We start from the raw sequence: 22,543 nt of genomic DNA on the forward strand, positions 1-22,543 counted from the left end.
CCTGTGGGACCCCCACTTTTAACCCTCTGCCTCCTTGAAACAGTCCCACCATACACAACTCTCTGATACCTATCGGACAGCTGATTTCCTGAATCCAGTTGACCAATCTGACATCCAGACTCATGTGCTGCAACTTATATATCAGCTTATCATGTGGCACCCTGTCAAATGCCTTCACTAAGTCTAAGAAAATGGCAGTATATGCCTTTCCCTCATCTAATGCTCTTGTAACTTTATTATAAAAGGCTAGCATATTGTTAAAACAAGAGCGCCCCCTTACAAATCCATGTTGACTCTCATGGATAACACCACCCTCATCTGCCCAAAGCTGTATACGGTCCTTCACTACTTTCTCCAAGATCTTAATAACTACTGATGACATGCAAACTGGCCTATAATTAGACATTTCCAGCCTGCTACCACCCTTATGCAATGGCACTATCTTACTTTCCTGCCATTCCATGGGCACCTATCCTGCAGCCAGACTTTCATTGAAAAGCCAGGTCAAAGGCACTGTCAGTTCCCTAGTACATTTTCTCAAAACTCGTGGTGAAATACCATCAAGTCCCACAGCTTTACTGACATTCAGAGTACTCAGTGTTTGAAACACACTCTACTCCTGTACCTCTGAACCTCGAACCTGCCCTATCCCTCTAGTATTAAAACTGACTCCTCCAGGATGAAATACTCCAATAAAATGTTCATTGAACAATTCCACTATGTCCTCTGCATCAGTCACTCTATTCCCATTTTTATCCCGCAATATCATTCTTCCACAGTCATTTCTCCTCATACTGGCCAAAAAGCTAAAAAAATTCCCTAGGATTTTCTTTGCATCTTAGGGCCAATCTCCTCTCATATTCCAGTTTTGCCTTCCTTACCATACTAGTAACTCTTCTGGCCTGTGTCTTATATTCTTCATGCATCTTCTCTTCACCTGTCTACTTATATCTCTTCCTCTTTTTTGCATGCAATTCCAGCTTAATATTGCTTGTCATCCATTTTACTCGAAATTGTGTCCTCTTCTTCACTCGTGGTATACAACTTACCATTGCTGCTAACAAATATTCTTTCACAATTTTCCATGCACTAATAATATCCTGGCCTTCCAATTCCTCCCTCCATGAAACTTTCCCAAGTTGATGTCTTAGACTATCATAATCACCTGCCTTATAATTCTACATACGTTCCCGTCTCTTTGATACTCCTGCACGTCTATTCATTTTCAAAGTCAAAACCATAAGGTCATTCTCTCCAACTGGTGGGAGAGATGTCATCTCAGTTATTATCAACTCTTCTGATGCTATAACCAAATCCAAAACTCTTGAACCTCTTATTTTGAGAGTAGAAGAAGTGGAAGAGCAAAAGGTTATCTATGGAAGTTTTCAATAGAAAGGAGAGTGGTGATTGAGTGAAATGTAATGCCAGAGAGCATAGTGAACACAGAGTGAGTGACTAAGCTTAACTATACTGTGACAGACATAGTGATATTAATTAAATACCAAAAGTGTACTAAAGTCAAAACTGAAACTAATATAGAAAACACAAATTTTATAACGCTGCAAATCTTTAATCTTTTCAAGAAAAAATTAAGAAAATTAAAGCAATTCTCACAAATGTTTTGAGCACAGATTTTATTAATCTATTTACAGATTGCTATATCCATATATATTTCAGACTTACTGTACACATTCCTCCCGAAAGACTTTAGTTTTTATTAATATTAAAGTCTTTAGAATACAGTCAACTCTCACTATAGCAAATTCACTCATAACTGACTACTGAAAAAGTCCCAGCCAAAGCCCCATAGCACCAACACAATACTAAAGGAAATTCACTACAGCAAAGTTTCCACTACAAAGTTTTAGTCCCTCCAAGTTTTTCTACAGTAAGAATCGACTGCATATACTAATATACTTCTAAGATAATGACTAGAAATCATGTAAAAATAGATTATATGATGTAAATATCATATCACAGAGAAAAAGGTAACATCCTTCTAGATAAAGAAAAACAATTTTGTAGGAAGCAACACAAAAAAATTATAATTAAACAAGAAACAAACTGGATTTTATAGGCATATTCAACTATTGATTATTACTTAATGATCTTGTTTAGATGCCTCAGCAAGTTCTTTCTTTAAGGCTTCAAGCTCAGGAATTTTTTCATATTTCTGGTCAATCACCAAAAGCTGCAAAAATGATTTGAACAAACAAATCACTCCAACTTAAAAAAAAAAAAACATTCTTCACAGATACCATAATAAATGTTAATAAATGTCATTTATATCATTTCATAATACAACTGTACTCTTTTTTAAGCAACTGCTACAATTGAAAGGGAGATGGTAAATCTCGTTTTATTTTATAACCGGGTCCGAAACGCGGATCGAAATCAATAGAAATCCATAGAGTTTCATGCCAAAAAAACTATCGGCGAGCCCAAGTGTAAATGATCACTTGGGTAGTACAACACCAAGGCAACTCCATGCAAAGGTAGAGAAAGCTCCGTCACTAACTTTAATATTCTCTCATAATGTTTAACCTTTGCATGGAGTTGCCTTGGTGTTGTACTACCCCAAGTGATCATTTACACTTGGGCTCGCCGATAGTTTTTTCGGCATGAAACTCTATGGATTTCGATCCGAATTTCGGACCCAGCTATAAAATAAAACGGGATTTACCATTTCCCTTTCAATTAACAAGTTTGCTGGTAAAGTGGCCTTTCGGCTTATTATCTTAGTAATTAACTGCTACAATAATAAAAATAAACAGCACAATCATATAAAAGAACAAGGGCACTTAAAAATGATCCATCTCTATATAAATAAGATAAAATTGTACCAAATGTATTTTATTGCAAATACTCTTGACCTGACATACTTTTCTGTGGATAATTTTTAAGTTGATGTGGTGGTGGTAGAGGGAGGGAGGGGGGGGTGAATGTTCTTGTAAATCAGTGAGTCCTGATGACTAAAACATCATCAAAATTTTCAGTAAGATAACTACACTGAACACAGTAAAAACTCAAAAACACTTGAATCCTTTTTAATTAAACACATCAAGAAAAAGTTGCAAATCTGTACTTCTATGGAGAAGAATAGATATGCGATGTTCCAAATTTGTGGTAAGATAAGATGTCACTGCCATAAATATGCTGCCATTACTTATGTATGCTGAAAGCAGGACAATGACCTCAGCATGCATAAGTAATGGCTCTATTTAAGCATAGTTAATTCAGATAATTCAGAAGCAATAAAACAATATCAATTTTTTTATATCATGAAAAAAGTTTTCAAATGAAAAAAGAAAAGATTTGTGTGTAATAATCCCTCTGTGACCCTGTTAAAGTTTTATAATAAGATAGGAATAATAACTTTACTATCCCTGTTTGTCAGTGTGTTCTTCAACATCCAAGTAACCTGATGAGCTGTTTTGGTTACCTTTGCAATATGCCCTCTAAACTTTAACTCCCTGTTTACAATCATTTCCAAATCATTAGCCTCATCAATTTTCTGTAGTCTAGTTCCATCAATGTAGTATGATCTCTTCTTGTCAAGGTGTCATTATCTTGCACTTTGCTGCAAGATCAATTAAATCGGCAGTCATTATCTTTTGCTCATACTGCAAGCCTATTTAAGTCATATTAGAGTCTCTCTCTGTATATATTATCTTCATTGACTATTTCTCTTCAGTTTTGCACTTCTTCAATCATTTCCTACATTGCTGATGTATAAATCAAACAGCAGGGCCCAAGTACAGAGCCCTGCAGTAACCAACTAGTCACCAGTCTGTCTTCTTCTGGATTCAATTCTCCATATGCTTTGGTATCTGTCCACTAGCTGCTCTCTTATACATATCACCAGCTTCATATCCAACCCCCATTTCCTCTAATTTAAGTAACTCTGTTACCTATGCTATATCATTTTTCTGCTATTTTTTGCAAACTTCTCCAACACCTTAACTCACAATATACTGAATGATCTGTAATTTGTTACCTTCTGTCTTGGAGCTTCCTTTATGCAATGGGACTATTTTTGTTCTTTCTTTTCTTGCATATTTTCATAACACATGGGCTGATATCCCATGATATTAGCACCACCAATTCATCTACCACTACTCTCACATTAATCAATGTCATATATAGCACTGCAACATCTCCACCTGGATGGTATATCCTTGACAAATGATCATACAATAACTCAACTATTTTGTCTGCTTCTATTACCTCCCTACCATCAGCACTTGTTAAAGTTATTCTTCCACAGGTGTTTCACACAGTGAAAGAATTCTTGGGAATTTAATTTGGCCTGCTCAACTAGCTTCTGCTCATAATCTCCTTAAATGGCACTGTATGGGGATTTGATTATTAGAGGTGTAATGAATGAGAGATGCATAAGGTTTTTTCCAGGAGGTAGAATGATTGAGGAATAAGAGCAATAACAGTTGGTTGTGGTAGTGGGAACAAATGACTTGATTCGAAAGAAGGAGAATGTAAGACAATCGAGAAATTGCTGAGAAGAATAAAAGATAAAAGTGTGGTAGGAAGGGCAGTCAGTATGATGAGTTGAGGAGGAGAGAAAGGATTATTAATGATATCTGGCAGAAATGTGTGAAGAGAAAGGAGTGCAGTTTGTGAATGTGGGATGAGTTTGAAAGATGAATGGGACTGTATGAGAGTGACAGACTGCATTTAAATGGTTTTGGTGTGAGTCATCTAGAGAGAGGCTGCTAGAAGGGAGATTAAAATGACTGCAGAGAATGGATTTGAACAAGTAAGAAACAATGCGGAGGAGCAGAAGAGGAAGGAAGGAGGGACTGAAGTGGTGCTTACAATTGAAGAAGTTGGCAGCATGAGTAGAGAATGAGAGAATAGCTGTGCAGGACAGACAAAAAAACGGTAAAGGGGGGGGGGTCAGGGTGGACAGGAGAACATAGCATAAGAAAGGTTGATGCCCAAAGGGGAAGTGAATGTGTGAGTAGACAAGAAAGGAATGGGATGGTCTGGGATGTAGAGGGAAAAGTTGGGTTTCAAGAGGGGTTCTGGGATGAGTATGTGGGGAATTGCATAAACTTAATGTTAATATAACTTAATATCTTATAACTCACGCAGCAAAAATTCTGGCACAAATAATTTTAGAGAGAATTAAGAATAAAATAGAAAAAGAAATGAATGAGGAACAGTTTGGATTCCGAACCAATAGAGGAACTAGAGAGGCTATAACTTGTCTAAGAATTATTGGGGAGAAAACACTAAACCATGGTGGAAAGTTGTTTTTGGGATTTCTAGATTTTGAAAAGGCATTTGATACAGTGAAACATAAAAGGCTTTTTGACATTCTAGAAAATATGGATATTGACTCTTATGATGTGGAAATTTTAAAGAGATTATATTGGTCACAAACAGCGTCAGTATGTGTAAATGGAGAAGAAACAGGAGAATTCCCAGTAGAAAGAGGAGTTAGACAAGGATGCAAGTTATCACCATTATTGTTTAACCTTTATAGTGAACAGATGCTTAGAGAGGCACTTGAGGATGTAGAAGAAGGAATACAAATAAATGGAAGAATCATTAATAACTTAAGATATGTGGATGATGTAGTGGTGATGGCAGAAAGTGAAAATGGATTACAACAAATTGTTCAAAGAATTGAAAACTCTTGTAAAGGGTACGGACTATGGATTAACACAAAGAAGACTGAGATAATGATAATAGGCAGAAAAATAGGAGATAATGTAAAGATAAGATGTGGAGGAAAGATTTTAGAAGAAGTGAATAGATTTCAATATTTAGGTAGCTGGATCTTAGAGAAAGGAACTTCAGAGTTGGACATTAAAAATAGAATAGGCAAAGCTAAATCGGCATTTATGGAAATGAAGAGAATTTTAAAAAACAAGAATATTAAAATAGATGTTAGAGTTGGAATAGTTAAAGCAACAGTTTGGAGTATTGCAAGTTATGGAAGTGAGTCATAGACACTCAGAAAGAAAGAAAGATATGGAAAGAATTAATGCATTAGAAATGTGGTGTTATAGAAAGATGGAAAAGATTAGCTATACAGAGAGAATATGAAATCAAGAAGTTTTAATTCGTAGTGCAATTGGAGAACGATGGTACATTCGTCCTTCGATTGGAAAAGGCCTAAGTTCGATTCTCGTCATGACGGGAGAAATCTTTATATGGATGTTTTCAATTGAAGGTGAGTTAGTCGATCTCATACAGAGGTAGCAGGGTTTTTTCTCCCAGAAAAACTCAGGTTTTTCATCCCACATACAGACAAATCGGCCCTTCAGAACACACGCAATTTACAGACAAAAAAATACTAGCTGTGATGGTGGTGGTGGCGGCCAGTAGATGGCGCTGATGTTGATGATTGGTGGTAGAGGTGGAGATGGAGAGTTGTACAATAGGTGTCCTCCCGTGATGAGTCTTCGGACTCCTTGGAGGTGTCACGAATAATAATAATAATTAAGAAGAGTTGAGATGGAAAGAACACTGCTCAATAATATTATGCAAAGAAAGACCAGATTTGCAGGAGATCTTCGGGACACCTGACAAGAACTATATTACAAGGGAAAGTTGAGGGGAAGAGAAGACGTGGAAGACCAACTAGAGAGTGGTTCAATTTCAACGACATCGTGGAATGGACTGGTTTAAGAATGATGAAGGCGACAGACAGAGAGAAATGGAGAAGAGCTGCTCATCTGCTGCAATCCTCTTGCTAGAGGATGCTACCGGATGATGATGATGATGAATGTTAATATGGCTGTGTGATTTGATGATATATCACCATGTGCTTTGAAGGAATGTGCTGGAGAGTTAACTTGTTTAATATGTTTAATACTTGTTTAATTTGAGTCTTACACTGGGCCAGGTTCCAAAGGAGTGGAAGAAAGGCAAGGTTGTATGTGTCATAAGGGAGATAATAGAACTGAAGCTACAATAGGCCGATATGTGTGTCAGGTATTGTGGTTAAAGTGATGCAGAGGTTAGTGAAAACCTGAATCTAGAATTGGGTTGACAACAGTGGTATTCTCTTTGATGGACAGCACAGATCTGCTAAAAGGAAGGTCATGTTAAAGTTATCTGCTTACTTATTACAATAAGGTGATGGCACATTGAACAAGAGAGATGGATACACAGTAGTATACTCATATTTACAAAGGCTTTTTATTAGGTTGCCACATGATAAGTTGATAGTTAAGTTAGAACAGATGGGGTTGGATATTAGATTACTGCATTGGATTGGATATCTGATAGGCATCAGGAAGTTGTATATTGGGGAGCAATATCCCAGAGGAGGAAAGTCACTAGTGGTGTGCTTCAGGAGTCTGTTTTAGGAGCCATTGCTGTATAACCTGTATGTTAATGATATTGGGAAAGGTCTGAATATACATTTGATGGAGATATAAAGGAAATAAGAGATCTGGATAGGGATCTAAAATTTAGAGGACACATTGCTAAAATTGTAAGAACAGCACAATGAATTCTGGCAATGATGCAGAGAACACTAGTTTGTAGAAATAACGAGATTCTTGTTTCATTGTATAAGGCCTTTACTGGGCCACATATGAACTACTGTGCACAGATTTAGTCACCTAGTTTTCAAAATGATGAAGAGGTGTTGGAAAGAGTCCACAGACGACTGATTAAGGTGGCTTCTGGTCTTTGGAATGCTGAGTACGAAGAAAAGTGAGAAGATGCAATTTACAGTCTAGTGGATAGGAAGAGGAGGAGTATAAGCCTGTCTATAAGAAGAGGAGTGATATGATATGATACAGACATATAAGTTGGTAAGGAGTTCTTCTTGGATTAACATTGAAAACGTTTTTTTTATAAAATGGTGGGATATAGGGGGAGAACAAGTGGTCATCCCTGGAATCTGTACAAGGAGGATGTGAGCAAAGGAGTGAGAAGCAGGTTTTCTGCATGGAGAATGATTGATGAAAGATCGGAATGTATTGCCTGAGAGTGTGGTGTCTGTAGAGGATGTGAATGCATTTAAGGCACAGTATGATGAGCTGTGTGTGTGTATATATATGACAGAGGGACCTCTCATAATGACTCTTTAACTCCATGGAGGTGATACATGCTGTCTACATTCTCCTTACATACCCTTCCTCCGGCATACAGAATCTATATATCTATATGGAGGGGGCGCTAGTGGGTCAAGCGCTACGAACGTGTTTTGAAGAGCTCCTGATTCAGATAAGTTTTACTAGGAATAATTAAGTATATATGCGTAATTGTTTAAGTAAGAGCGGCTGTAAACGTTGTACGCTACCGATATTATTAGTGTGGGGTTTTTTTTCTTGCTTAAACTAAATACGAAAACGTTAATATTAGACCTAGTAACCTGCAGAAAAAAAAAAAAAAAAAAATGGCGGCGGCATTGTCATTCCATGATTTTAATTTGGATTTCAGTCGGTTCGTTAAGTGTGAGGTCTGTTATGTATTCCTTCGACTACATAAATGATTTGTGGATGTTTAGTGCGGATGGAAGAAGGGTGTGTGCGAAATGTGACCTGAACGAGGAATTGATGAATGCGAATATGAAGTTGATGACAGAAAGTGCTAGTACCGATTGTGTCGTGAGTGCACGTTTGAAAGAGGAGGATGGCGAGAAAGACAGGCGAAAAAATGTTAAAAAATCAGGAAAAAAGAAAAAGAGCGATTTGACAACCGTAACGGATGTTAAAAGGGACGAAAGTGAGGCGGAAAGAAACGAAATTGAGAGAACGAATGAAAGTAGAAATGGCGTGGTGCAGAAATCGCAAGTAAAAAAAATCGAAAGAATGAATGATAGCGAAAAAAGAATAACTGATGGCGAAAGTTGGACGCATGTTGGAACGAAAGTACTGAACCAAAGAAAGATGAATGACAGTAAAAGTGAGAAGAATGATAGCGAAAGTTTGGACACATGTTAGTCCGAAAGTACGGAAACAAAGAAAGATATGTGAGAGTGAAAGTGAGAAGAATGATAGTGAAAGTTGGACGTATGTTGGACCGAAAGTACGGAAACAAAGAAGGATGAATGAGAGGGAAAGTGAGAAGAGGGGGTCGAGAGTTAGAAAGTTAGAAAGATTTAATGATAGAGTGAATGTGTCACGAGGTTCAGAAGGTGAATTGGATTGGATGAAGCAAGAAATGAAATGGATGCGGAATGAAATTAAGAGAATTCAGGTCAAAACTATTAAAATAAATCATGATGGCATGAAAGAGATAACAAAAGATGAGCGAGTGGCGTTGTATGGCGACTCCATTATTAAAGGTGTGCTAGAGGATAAAATGCACAAGGTATGTTTTCCAGGCGGTAAAATGAGTAGAGTGATTGAGGCATTGAATATGAGGCGGGAACGAGCAAAAGAGTTAATTGTGTTAATTGGTACGAATGATTTGAGAGAGAACAAAGAGCATGTCAAAATGAATGTCAGGAGACTGCTTGGAAAGATAAAGGAGAATAGTGTGACAGGAAGGGTGGTCAGTGTGTTGCCTAGGTATGATTGTGGTGAAATGAGGCGGAGAGCAAGGATTATGAATGATATTCTGGCTGAAATGTGTGAGGAGATGGGAGTACAGTTTGTTAATGTGTGGAATGAGTTTGAGGGACGAAGTGAGCTGTATGGGAGCGATGGACTGCATTTGAGTGGTTATGGTGTGAGTCGCTTGGAGAGACTGCTGCTGGAAGGTAGAGAAGTGAATAGAGAGAATGAATCAGATCGAGAGGGGAGTGATGTGGAAGAGCAGGAGAGTAAGACAGGAGAGATTGAAGGAGTGGAAATGAATGTGAAAGTGAGTGGTATGAGTATAGAAAATGAGAGAAAGGGTGTGCAAGAGGAGCAGGGAAATGGCGAGGCTCAGGGTGGACAGGGATACACAGCGTGAGAAAGGTGGATGCTCCAAGAGGAGGTGAGAGAATGTGTAGGCAGGAAAGTAATGGGATGATCAGGGATCAAAAGGAAACAGATGGAATTGCAAAGGGTTCTAAAATGAAGAAGCAGAAAGGGAAATGGCCCCAGTCCAGCATGGAGAGATCACATCGAGTGAGTGGTATCAGTGGAACTAGCTGTAGATCCAGAAATGAGTTGTTGTGTTTGTATACCAATGCTAGAAGTATAAGAAACAAGGCGGATGAAATGGTTGCACTAATTGCGTCTGTGCACCCAGAGATTGTCGGAATAAGTGAGACATGGTTAGATGAGGATGACATCATGACAGGAATTGAGATGGAAAGGTATGATGTGTTTCGTGAGGATAGAAGGGGTAAAAAGGGAGGGGGAGTGCTATTGATGATAGAGAAAGAGTTATGTCCATACAAGGTAGAGATGCAAGAGGGAAATGGGGCCAGTGGTTTTGAGGCAGTATGGTGTGAGATAGAGGTGAATAGAATCAAATACTTGGTGGGATGTTGTTATAGACCTGGTAATGTGGATGGTGGTGATAGTGAAATGTATAGTCAAATAAGCCAAGCAAATAAGAAAAGGGTGATTATTATGGGTGATTTTAATTATGGCAATATAGACTGGAATGAAGAGATAGCAACTGGAAGTAAAGAAAATGAGTTTCTTGAGTTTTTGAGGGATAACTACCTCAGACAGTATGTAACAGAGGGCACAAGAGGATTAAGGGTCTTGGATTTGGTCATCTCATCGGAGGATGTAATTATCAATGAGGTATCAAATCATCCACCAATTGGTGAAAGTGACCATGAGGTGATTACTTGGGTGGTTGCCAGCAGTGCAAGGACCCCTGTGAAAAAGGGGTATATGTGGAACTACAAGGGGGGTGATTATGAAGAGCTCAGGAGACAGCTTGCAGGTGTAGCATGGAATGAGGAGTTAGCTGGAAAAGAGATCAATGCAGCTTGGGGGATTTTCAAAAAATATTTAGTGGATGCAATGTCTAAATGTATACCACGGGTGAGAAGGTTAAATAAGTTAGGTGTGAGATGGATGAATAAAGAGATTAAGCATGCAATACAGAGAAAAAGGGCATTGTGGAGGCAGCATAAGAGAAGTGGAAGTAACCAATTTCATGAGTTCTACAAAGACCAGGCAAGGAGAGTGACTTGGTTGGTGAGAGTAGCTAAAGAGTGGTATGAACAGCAGTTAGCTAATGAAGCTAAAAAGAATCCTAGGGAGTTCTTTCGATATGTAGCCAGCAAAAGAAAGAATGATTATGGAAGGATGATATTGATTGGAGGAAATGGTATAAAGACAGCTGTTGCAGAATGTGTGGTGGAGATACTTAATGAGCAGTTCATAAAGATCTTTCAATCTTGTGAATGTGACTTCATGGAGAGATTAAGAGCAGTTGATGATGGAGAGGAGAGACTGACTGTAAGTGAGCAAGAGGTGTTTGGGGAGTTGAGTAAACTAGATGTAAATAAGGCTGTGGGACTTGATAATATATCACCGTGTATTCTGAAGGAATGTGCCAGAGAGTTGACACCTGCCTTGACATATTATTTTAATACGAGTCTTGCGCTTGGTCAAGTCCCTAAAGAGTGGAAGGAGGGCAAGATTGTGCCACTTCATAAAGGAGGTGATCGAACTCAAGCATCAAACTATAGGCCTATCTGTGTGTCAGGTGTTGTGGTTAAGTTGTTGGAGAAGCTTGTGAGAACTAGGATCCAGAGTTGGGTTGACAACAATGGTATAATCTTTGATGGACAGCATGGATTTGCTAAAGGGAGGTCGTGTTTTAGTAATCTACTTACTTATTACAATAAAGTGACTGCTTCCTTGGACAGAGGAGAAGGATACACAGTAATATACTTGGATTTTGCAAAAGCTTTTGATAGAGTACCTCATGATAAGTTGACAGTCAAACTAGAGCAGATGGGGTTGGATATTAGATTAGTGCATTGGATTGGAGACTGGCTATCTGATAGGTATCAACAAGTTGTGTATGGGGGTGCAATATCCAGGAAAAGGAAAGTCACTAGTGGAGTGCCTCAGGAATCTGTTTTAGGGCCATTACTATTTAACTTGTATATTAATGATATTGGCGAAGATTTGGATGGAGATATTCAGTTGTTTGCAGATGATGCAAAGTTGGGACGAACCATAAAGAGTAGTGAAGATGTTGTGGCCTTGCAAGAAGACTTGAATAAATTGAGTGATTGGGCAAGCAAATGGGGATGTGAGTTCAATGTTGCAAAATGTAAGGTTTTAAAATTTGGAAAACAAAGATGGGATGCAGAATTTATGCTTGGTGAGAATATATTGTTGGAAGTAGAGGAAATAAGAGATCTGGGAGTGATAGTGGATAAGGATCTAAAATTTAGGGGACACATCGCCAAAATTGTGAAGACAACACAAAGACTTCTGGGAATGATGAGGAGGACACTGATGTGTAGAAGTAGGGAGATTCTTGTTCCATTGTATAAGGCTTTGATTAGGCCACACATGGACTATTATGCCCAGATTTGGTCACCTGGTTTTCAAAAGGATGAAGAGATGTTGGAAAGGGTCCAAAGGCGACTGACTAAGGTAGTCTCTGACCTCTGGAATGTCGAGTATGAGGAAAGATTGAAAAGATGTAATTTGCAGAGTCTAGTGGAGAGAAGGAAGAGGGGAGATATGATAGAGACCTACAAGTTGGTAAGGGGTTGTTATAGGATCAATGGTGGAGACGTTCTACAGAGAATAGTGGGAGATCAGGGGAGAACCAGAGGTCATACCTGGAAACTGTATAAAGAGGGTGTGAGTAGGGGAGTGAGAGGCAGGTTTTTTTCGTGCAGAGTTGTGAATGATTGGAATGCCTTGCCTGAGAGTGTGGTGTCTGCAGGAAGTTTGAATGTGTTTAAGACCCGGTATGATGAGATGTGTGTGAGATAAAAGGACCTCCTAGATGAGTCTTTGACTCCATGAGGTCTTGTTTAATAATAATAATAATAATAATAATAATAATATATTTCACCCATTTGGCTTCTATCTCACACCATATGTCCTCAAATGTGCTGTTTTCTGCATCCCTGTCTTTCTGCTGAACTGCAAAGCTCCTCCCTTATCCTGTTCTCTCTAAAAATACTTCACCTGTTACATTCTATCCCTATGATATATCATCCTCTGTCAACCAAGTCTCGCTAATGCCTATAACCTTTGGCAAATTTGAACTAACCAGTGATGCCTAAAACTTATTTCCTTTGTTCTAAATGTTCTGGCACCAGTTGGGAATGGTACAGTTTATGTATACTAATGCTTCAATTATGCCACTCAAGTTCAGAACCTGAGGAGCTTTATTCAGCATCACTCAATCATTATTCCACTCGATCAAATTCATTCACATATCCACAGATCTGCACAATCTATACACTGACTCATCAACTCTTTCATTTCTACACTTGTAAGATCATTTGTACTTACCAGTATAATAATATCTTTCACTTTCTCTCTCTCTCTCTCTGCATCACAGCATTACTAACATCCTTAATCTTTGTCTTAGGGAAACATAATTTTGTCACACTCTCCTCAAACACTCCTCTTATCAAACAGAGACGGATAGAATGAAAGAAGAGGAGAAGTGTATGTTTATGGATTTGCAGTTAGACTGTGAAAGGATTATTGCAGCTACTGTTCCCATTTTAACAGACTTGGTGGTAAGTTGGGGAATGATAGATGCCAGTTTAGTAGCACAGCACCAATGCAGCAAAAGACAAAAGTGAAAAAGCCCAACTATGAGATGAGACAGCGGCTGAAGTGAGTCAGTGAGAGAGGGATGATTTATCAGCCAGACTGCTTTCCTCTTGACAGTACCAAAAACTTTTGGTGAACTGCCCTAGACACGAGAACAGTATTATAGGGATGAAGAGATTTGAGATTTTTACAGTTATTAGCTGGATGGGTTATAATAGTAGGAATGATTAAAATTATGCAGTCCATATTATATACATAGAAATTCCAGCTATCATAATATATCTTATCTTTAAATAACATCATAATTTACTCTCACAAGCAAATTTTGTATTTCTATTCCACACCTGCAATCCAGATGAAAAGTGGCTATCTAAAAAAAAAAAGTACATAAAGAAAATAAAAAGAGTTTCCTTTTACAAGCTGACAACATTTGTGTTACAAGTTCTTGACATATTTGATGGGAGAAGTTGTTCTCTCAACAAATGGGATAAAAAAAGGCTAAAACGTTTTTCAATAATATGAAGGCAATATTGACAACTCTGTTTGTACTGCCAATTCATATATCAGAAATTATTATATTTGGTCTTAATATTAAGACCAAATCAGAACCTTAAACCAAAATTAGCATAAAATGGACAAAAATGTGATGAGTACTTGATTAAAATTTATTTTTCAATTTATTAGTAATAAACAAATCAATACTCACAGTTACCAATGCAGGTATAAATCAGTAAAAGCTTTATGTCTAGGCCAGAGGCGTAGCTAGAGGGGGCAGTCCGCCCCGGATGACACTTTGAACATTTTTGAACTTTTGCAGTTAATTCTAAAATACAGTCTCGAGAACTCAGTTCCAAATATTGTAATACTACTGAGAATTTTCCTCACAATTGCTGTGAGTGTTGCTAGTTGTGAGAGGAGTTTTTCTGAATACAACTGATTAAGAATTACCTACATTACTATGAAATAGACTTCAACAATGTCATCGATGATTTTGCTAACAGAAAAGCAAGAAAAATAACATTTTAGAATGTTGAAATTTATTAAAGTTTTACTTCGAAAATAAACATAGTGTTTTAATTTATTTCCCTATACATTATTTTGACTTTTTGTATTTTTGGTGTGTATTGAGAGGGGAGGTGGCAAAAGCTCTAGCTACACCACTGGTCTGGGCTTCCGTAGAGTCACAAGACTCAATGCATGTCCAGTTTGTCACAATCTCACATAGCCAGATACCTATATGCCACTTCTTATTACCATCTTGGCCAAAAACTGGAAGTTTCAAAACTTTAGCCTCTACAGAAAAGTGAATTACATCTTTAGGACCTGCAATGCATCTGGAACAACAGTTCTACTTACATTATTTGAACAAAATGGTTACAACAAAAAAACCTTTGCTAGACTCCTTAAGAGAGCAACTCCCTTCCCCAATCAGACTATACATATGCTATATCCCCAACATTAAAGGTACAACAGACACACTGAACAACAAAAAATTTGAACAGTCTATAAACCTGTGGACAAAAGTCTCCACCTTCCTGAGACAAATCAAGGATCTCCAGGATCCCCCCCACACACACACATGCACATACACACCACTCCCTCTCTCTCCCTCCCCTTTTTCTCAGGCATCTACAGTATCTATTGTTGATGTGGGATGCAATATTTTGGACAGACCACTTTGGAAAGATGAAAAGAATATAAAAAGTATATTCGGTATGGACAACCTAAAAGCAGACTATCGCAACATGTCTTCGACCATTTCATGAGGTGGAAGAAATCGAGGCTACTACATAGATCTCATTTCAAATCACAAAGATTGTTTGTAGAAGCAGCTCATGTTCAAAATAACCCAGTGAAATACAATAGAACTGATGGTATAACCCTACACAAATTTTGATACACTGACCTATCCTCCCATCATCAGTAATCACAGAAGACTGCCACTGTCACTCTCAATACATGTGACCATCTTTGTTCTTGGTGTGTAGAGGCTTAAGTGCTGTGAGGACATCATATTGGAGGCTTAATGGATTGTATACAGCGCTCTGAAATTAAATTCTGTTTTAATCTTTTCTGAGTGCTGTATACAATCCATTAAGCCTCCAATATGAGATCTTTGTTCTTAAGGTTATTTCATTCCCAGTCTTTGTTGAGTGCGTGTGTGTGTGTGTGTGTGTCTTTAAAGTACCTTTGATAATGCTAGCTTAAACTCACAAAACATTGATATGTAAATATTTAATTTAGTTATTAAATTATTTATTTTCATTTCAATGTGGTGTTTTATTCCAGAAACTTCAGTAACAGATGTAAACAGACTAGTTGGCCTAATTACAAGAATGTAAGGTAATGACAATAACAGTGAAATGTTACATATTTCAAAGATAAAACTAAGGATCAATATTCAAATAAAGGAAAAGTATACCATACCTTCTGTGGTTTCTCGGGATCTATTCTTTCATAAGGTATAGAAAGTTTTTTATTTATCCTGTAATAATATAAATATATTTTTATTGATAAATTAAAATAATGTTCAAAATCAATATCATTTAACACTTAGGATTTATCTATAAATTTTAAGTACTACTCTGAAGTATGACAGCAAAGCAAGAACCCTTACTCCTGATAATATATGTCACCAGACAGGATGACCTCTCTCTCTTCTCAAACTGGTATTACTTCTAGTGTTAATTCTGTACTAATCTCAAATATGTCTAACTTAGAATACTGTTCTCATATTCAGGATGGTGCATCAAAGACATCTCTAATATTCAATAGCATAAACCCTTTAAAAATTCTTTCTGTTGTACAGTGGAGGTCAATCCAGCTAAATCAAGAAAATCTTTCACTGACTCACTTCAACCGCCATCTAAGAGATGGTCCTTTCTTCTACAGGTATCTCCATGGGTGCTAATCTACTGAACTAGCATCCATTATTCTTCCACTTTCCTCTAACTGGTTCAAAAACACCAAACCAGTTTCTCCTTTTTTTTCCTACTATCAGGCAGAACTATATGGTGGAACAGCCTTTCCCAGGAAGAAGTGTTACCCACCAACTACAACATCCAACTTTTCAAAAAAGATATAAGTTCCTCCTCCATTAATTTTTGTTTACACACTGCACTATTTGTTCAAAGTTCTAAAACTTCTCATGTTTGGGTTTTAGATATATAAAAAAATATAGTGTAAGTATTCATCCATTAATTATAAAAGGTTATATAATTAATGGATGATTAATTAATATAATTAATAAATTATATAATCCAGGTTATATAATTTGTTCTTTTGCACTCTCTCATAATGCATACACATTTTCCCATATTTAATGTAAGTACTATATTCATACCAAGTCTTCTATAACCTTAGCACTCAATCAACCTCTATTCTCACATTTAATCCCATCATATCAATCACTATATTATCTTTACCTAGATTTTTTTCATGTTGCTCCCACCCACGAAAGGTTATTTTTTGTACACCTATAGTACATTTTGTACTGTGAGTAGGCTAAGACCTTTTTTTACTGTTTTTTTATCAATTTGTATATTTTTTTCGGATTTTTCATTTATATTTTTTACATAGTCTGGAAACCCTGCTTTAGAGACCAAACATGGAACTTTTTTCAAGCCACTTCAGGACTCTAATAAGCAGAGTGGTGGTCTCACACCAGGCGATGACATTTATCTTCTTCCTAAAGACAATCACAAACATCCATGCTCACAGTGGGATTCAAGCCCACAGCCTGTTGGTTGAAGAGTGAGTATGCTAACCACTTGACTAACCTGGCTAGCATAAACTCTCAGTATTTCTTCTGATATAGTTCTTTTTTCGTTCTCATCATCTCATCTTCCATTTTGTAATATGTTTAAGGGCCTGTCATGGCCAAGTGGCTGGGCTTCTTAGAAACCTGAATACCACTAACAATAGGGCAGTTAATCCCATCTGAACTATCTGATATGGCTGTAAATTGCATATGTTCTCCTGGCCAGGTTGTCTGTTTTGTAAGATGAAAAAACCAGAGTTTCCAGAAGGAAAATACTATTACTTCAGTACACAACTGGCTAACTCACCTTAAGATTAAAAGCTCTTATAAAGGATCTTTGTATCATAGACAGGATTCAAACCCAGGTCTTTCCAACAAAGGATTTGTCTATACTGACTGAGCTACGAAGGGTTTTTTCTATTTTTCATAATTCCCACACAAGAGACAAAAGAACCCATAGATAAAGGATCTTTGTATCCTAGACAGTATTTAAACCCAGGTCTTTTCAACTAAAGGGCTTTTCTATACTGACTGAGCTATGAAGGCTTTTTTCTTTTTTTTAATAATCCCACACAAGAGACAAAAGAACCTATAGCACATTAATGCTGTGTATAGAACTGTAGACAAGAGTTAGGAAAGAAGAAACCCATTGATATCTTTCTTGGAAAGCTGGAGGTTATTCCAGAGAACAGTGGTAAATGAAATATGAGAACGATGAGAAGCATCAGTGAGTTGCAGTCACTGAACTGTAAAAGATTGCTGGGAAGTTGCTGCTCATTTATAACAGGCCTGATAGAAAGAGGTGGAATGATGGATAATAGTTCAGTGGGGGAACATGCATTCAATGGAAGTACCTACAGAAAAGACAAAACTGAAACACTATCTCATAGTTAGACTGTTCAATGTCCACTAAAGTGAATCAGTGGAAGAACTATCAGCTGAATCACTCTCCTCCAAACAATATCAAGAATTTTTGGGAGGTTTTTTGTGCACTACCACAAACAAGTGAACAGCAAAGATAAGGCAGATTTGGCATTTGTACAGAATCAGTAGATGGGTGGATAAAAGTAACAACTTGAGCAGAAAAGAATGCTAAGTTTTTTAGAGGCTGAGGAGGCAACTGATATGATGTGAATGTATGTATGAGAAACTACTAGAATAATGGCTGTCTAAGAAGAGAAATCAGTGAAAATATGGATAGAATTATTGGCCAATGAGAAACCAAAGCTACTTATGAATAGGAGAAAGAGAGCAAGCAACAGAACAAAGCCCTGAGGCACTGGTGAAGAAGCCTGAAGGCAGGAAGCCATCTACTATGACACTGAGTGATTGACCAATGAGAAAGCTGGCTACCCAGTTATAGCTGGGGGGGGAGGCAGTCTGCCCCTGGGCAGCACTTTGAACCTTACCCTATATGTCGTTTTGTAGTATTTTTGGTGTGTATTGAGAGGGACGGCAAACTCAGGGACTGCCCCAGGTGGCAAAAGCAACACCACTGCCAGTTATTGAGAAAAGAAAACATTTATTATTACTACGTGACGCCTACAGGGAGTCCAAAGACTCATCACCTACTCTACAACTCTCTGTCTCCACCACTCAATTCACCAACTACACCAAAGATCTACCACCAACTACCATTACTAGTATTTTCACAGACAATCACAAACATCCATGCCCATGGTGGGATTCAAACCAGCAGCCTTTTGGCTGGAGAGCAGATATGCTAACCACTCGGCCAACCCAGGCTGGCAAAAAGGTAGACTAAGATGCCAAACTTGATCAAATGTTCTTTTTATCTCCATCTATATTCATTAAAATTATTCTTCCATTATCATTCTTCCTTTTACTTAAAATAATTTAATAACAAAAGAATTCTAGCTTTATCAGCTAATCTCTTCTCCTTATCTGATGCTGCCTTTCTTACTAGACTGCTTACTCTTTTAACCCGTGCTTTGTACCGCTCATCTTATTTCTTTTATAATCCTTCCACAATCTTTTCTTTTTATGTACTTTGTACTTAATGATACTAATTTCTTTTCCTAACCTTTAGAATGCAGTCTGAAACTGCTTCCCTCAAACAATGCTTGATTGTTTCCCATTCAGTGATGGTGTTTTTCCCTTGCAGTCTTTGAATCACAGTACTGCTCCAAACTATTAAGTCTGTCATAATTACTTGTCCTTTTAGTTCTGTTTATATTCCTTCTTAATTGAAAATTCCACATGTTTGACTTTCAAACTTAAAGAAGTCTGTTCAATTCCCAATCAGGAACAAAAAAAAATAGTTATGGAACAAATCCTCTGATACTATCAGAGAATCAGTGTTCTCAAACCTCAGTCTTCTTTAACACATGCTGTTTCAGCTTTATCCCTTAGCAGATGAATAAATTCTATTTTTTTTTCTGTTTTGATTGCTTTTCCTTCTGTTCTTCTAGTTCAATCCTCCATAATGATTACTTACTCTGTGCTCAAGGATCTAATTTTGTGATACATTTCATGTGTATCTTCCTTCATACCAGGTTTTATCTTACATATAATGCAGCTGCTGCCTTGTACCAAATTCTGCACATGCTCTCTCTTTAACTGCAGTTCTTCTATCATCAGCAATACTCCTCTTCAAATCCAGTTTTATCTGTCCTCCCTGAAAATGTGATATCATATTATCATCATTGTCAGAACTTCACGGGGGGGTTAAAAATCTCAACATGTGAGACCCTAATATCACATACAAAACTCATCACACTGTGCCTTAAACTGATTCACTGTTTCAGTCAATGCATTCTACCAACTACTCTCCAGGCAACAAAAATAAATAAATAAATAAAATAAAATAAAAACCTGCTCTTTACTGTATATATCCTCCTAATACAGATTCCAGGAATGGCCTTGTGTTCTGCCTGTCTCCCGATTCTATGCAAAGTCTCTGCCACACTAATAATCTGATAACAATCCCTTACTAACTTATACATCTCAGTTGTACAATGTATCATACAACTCCTCCTCATCCTCCTATTCACAAGGCTCTGAAATTGCACTTTCTCAATCTTTCCTGATATCCAACATTCCAGTGACCACAAACCATCTTAGTCAATTTTCTTTGGACTCTTACCAACATATGCTTTTGCTATTCTGTTGCTGAACTAAGATGTTAGTCCCGGGGTTCTATGATTTCACTCACACTCCTTCTCCTCCTCCTCCTACATATTCAATCCTATTTATAGCTTTGATGATGACAGTACTTGCTATTCCTCTTTTCATTTTCAAAACCTTGTAGTGTTCAAGTGATTCAAGCTACAAGATCATCTATAACCAATGCCTTAAACATCAATCTCTTTGCCACTCTCAAGTGGGGTGAGGATAACTTGGTGAGTTTTAATACAATTAATATGCAATCCTGACTCGTTTCTCAAAGAAAGACCATGCTTCATTATCCCCCTCACTTTTCACAATATTCTATTCACCAATCAGGACTGCTTTTCTCTTCTTGTGTTGACTTTCACATCTAGCCTATCCTGATACAAAGATATCATGTCCACAGCCTTTACAGCCTCCAAAAAAGCATGATATCTTTTTTTTTCCTAAACAATACTGCTCTCCTGCTCAACTCATGACATTATAAATCTCAAATCCACCATTCTCAGAATACTATTCTCACATTTTGGGTGGTGCAACTAAGAATGGTACACTACCCTCATAATATCTGATTGTATTCAGAAGAGAACTAGTCACTTAATTCATGACTCCCCCTCTCCTCTGTCTCTCTCAGTGACTTCCTCCAGTTGCTTTCCCATAGACATTCTGTTTTCTACATATGTTTTCTATAAGTACTTCCATGGATGATGATGCTTCACTGGATTGGCCACTACCAATCCTCCACTTTCCTCTATTCATGTATGAACATAAGCAGTTGCTGGTCAACACTCATATACAGTTCAGCTTTAAACTTATCAAACCAACTTCTCCTCTTTCTTCATTCCCTATACTTCTGCTCTTTGGAACAGCCTTCCCCATGCTTTTTTCTTCAATGATTACAACCTCAAGCTCTTCAAGAAACACATGAACAAATTACTTTCCTCTCAACACCCTAATAAAATAATTTGAGTGTTTTACATTTAAAAAAGTTGTGCAGCAAAATTAATAATAAAACTTATCCAAACATTTAATTTTTTAGAAGCAAGAAAAATAGATTTTATCTTTGTAAGTGTGACATTATGCAGAGCTCAAATGCAAACCAAACAGAGGCTGAGGGACAGATTGTGGACGAGCAGGAGATATTTTAGGAATCAAGTAGACTCAACATTAATAAGGCAGGAGGATTTCATGATACATCACCATGTGTTTTAAGGAAATGTTCTGGTGAGTTAATGCCATCCTTGCCATACACATTTAACAAGAGCCTTAAAGAGAAATATGGTAAGTCCCAATGGAAAGAGGGTAAAATTGTTCTGCTTCACAAAAGAATGTGAAATAAGATTGAAACTTTGAATCAAGCCAGTCTGAGCAAGTCTGGAGTTGTGGTTAAGGTGCTAAGGAGGGTGGGCTTGAACATCCTAAAATAGAGGATTCTCTGTGATGGTTCAGCATGAGCATAAAGGATAGTCGTGTTTTAGCAATTTATTTGCATATTATTATTATTATTATTATCTCAGGCAACTCCAAGGAGTCGACAGACTCATCGAGGGAGGCCCTAACATCATGTCAAGAGCAACTATTCGACATTCACACAGTATCTATCATATCTCACCTTGAACTCGTTCATGATCATAGCACCCACAACAGACTCTGGCAGTTTATTCCACTCATTCACCACTCTCCAAGTACAAAACCTAGTTCTAACACCTCTGCTAACCACACTCTTGCCCAGCTTCCATGTATGGCCCCTATTCCTCCCACCAGCAATCCTATTCTCAAAAATATCTTCTGGATTAATCCTATAGAAACCCTTCAGCAATTTGAATGTCTCAATCATATCACCTCTTTTCCGCCTATCAACCAATTTTTGCAACCCACAAATCTTCAACCTGTTCTCATAAGGTTCATTCCACAGACCTGCTATCATCTTGGTCACTCGTCTCTGGATCGTCTCCACCTCCTCCCCATCAAGAAGAAACCCTGGCACCCATATCTGGGCACAGTAGTCTAGATG

At 37.6% G+C, this 22,543-nt stretch overlaps 1 protein-coding gene across 1 annotated transcript in view; it reads right to left on the bottom strand.

Moving 5' to 3' along the window:
• Window positions 1–1,625: 1,625 nt before the first annotated feature.
• The window catches only part of LOC150098838 (cytochrome c oxidase associated subunit FA4L3-like), a 72,493-nt gene continuing 51,575 nt past the window's right edge, over window positions 1,626–22,543 (bottom strand). Inside the window, exons 4-5 of the mRNA XM_090405674.1 lie at window positions 16,068–16,125; window positions 1,626–2,191 (exon numbers count right to left, since the gene is read on the bottom strand). Of these exons, the coding sequence (XP_090261800.1) occupies window positions 2,102–2,191; window positions 16,068–16,125 (148 nt within the window). The 3' untranslated portion in view covers window positions 1,626–2,101. The remainder of the gene's footprint in view (window positions 2,192–16,067; window positions 16,126–22,543) is intronic.

The sequence above is a fragment of the Typopeltis vanoorti genome, chromosome 15 (assembly GCF_054136105.1).
Source record: "Typopeltis vanoorti isolate ZY-2024b chromosome 15, IOZ_Tvanoo_1.0, whole genome shotgun sequence".
NCBI lineage: Eukaryota > Metazoa > Arthropoda > Arachnida > Uropygi > Thelyphonidae > Typopeltis > Typopeltis vanoorti.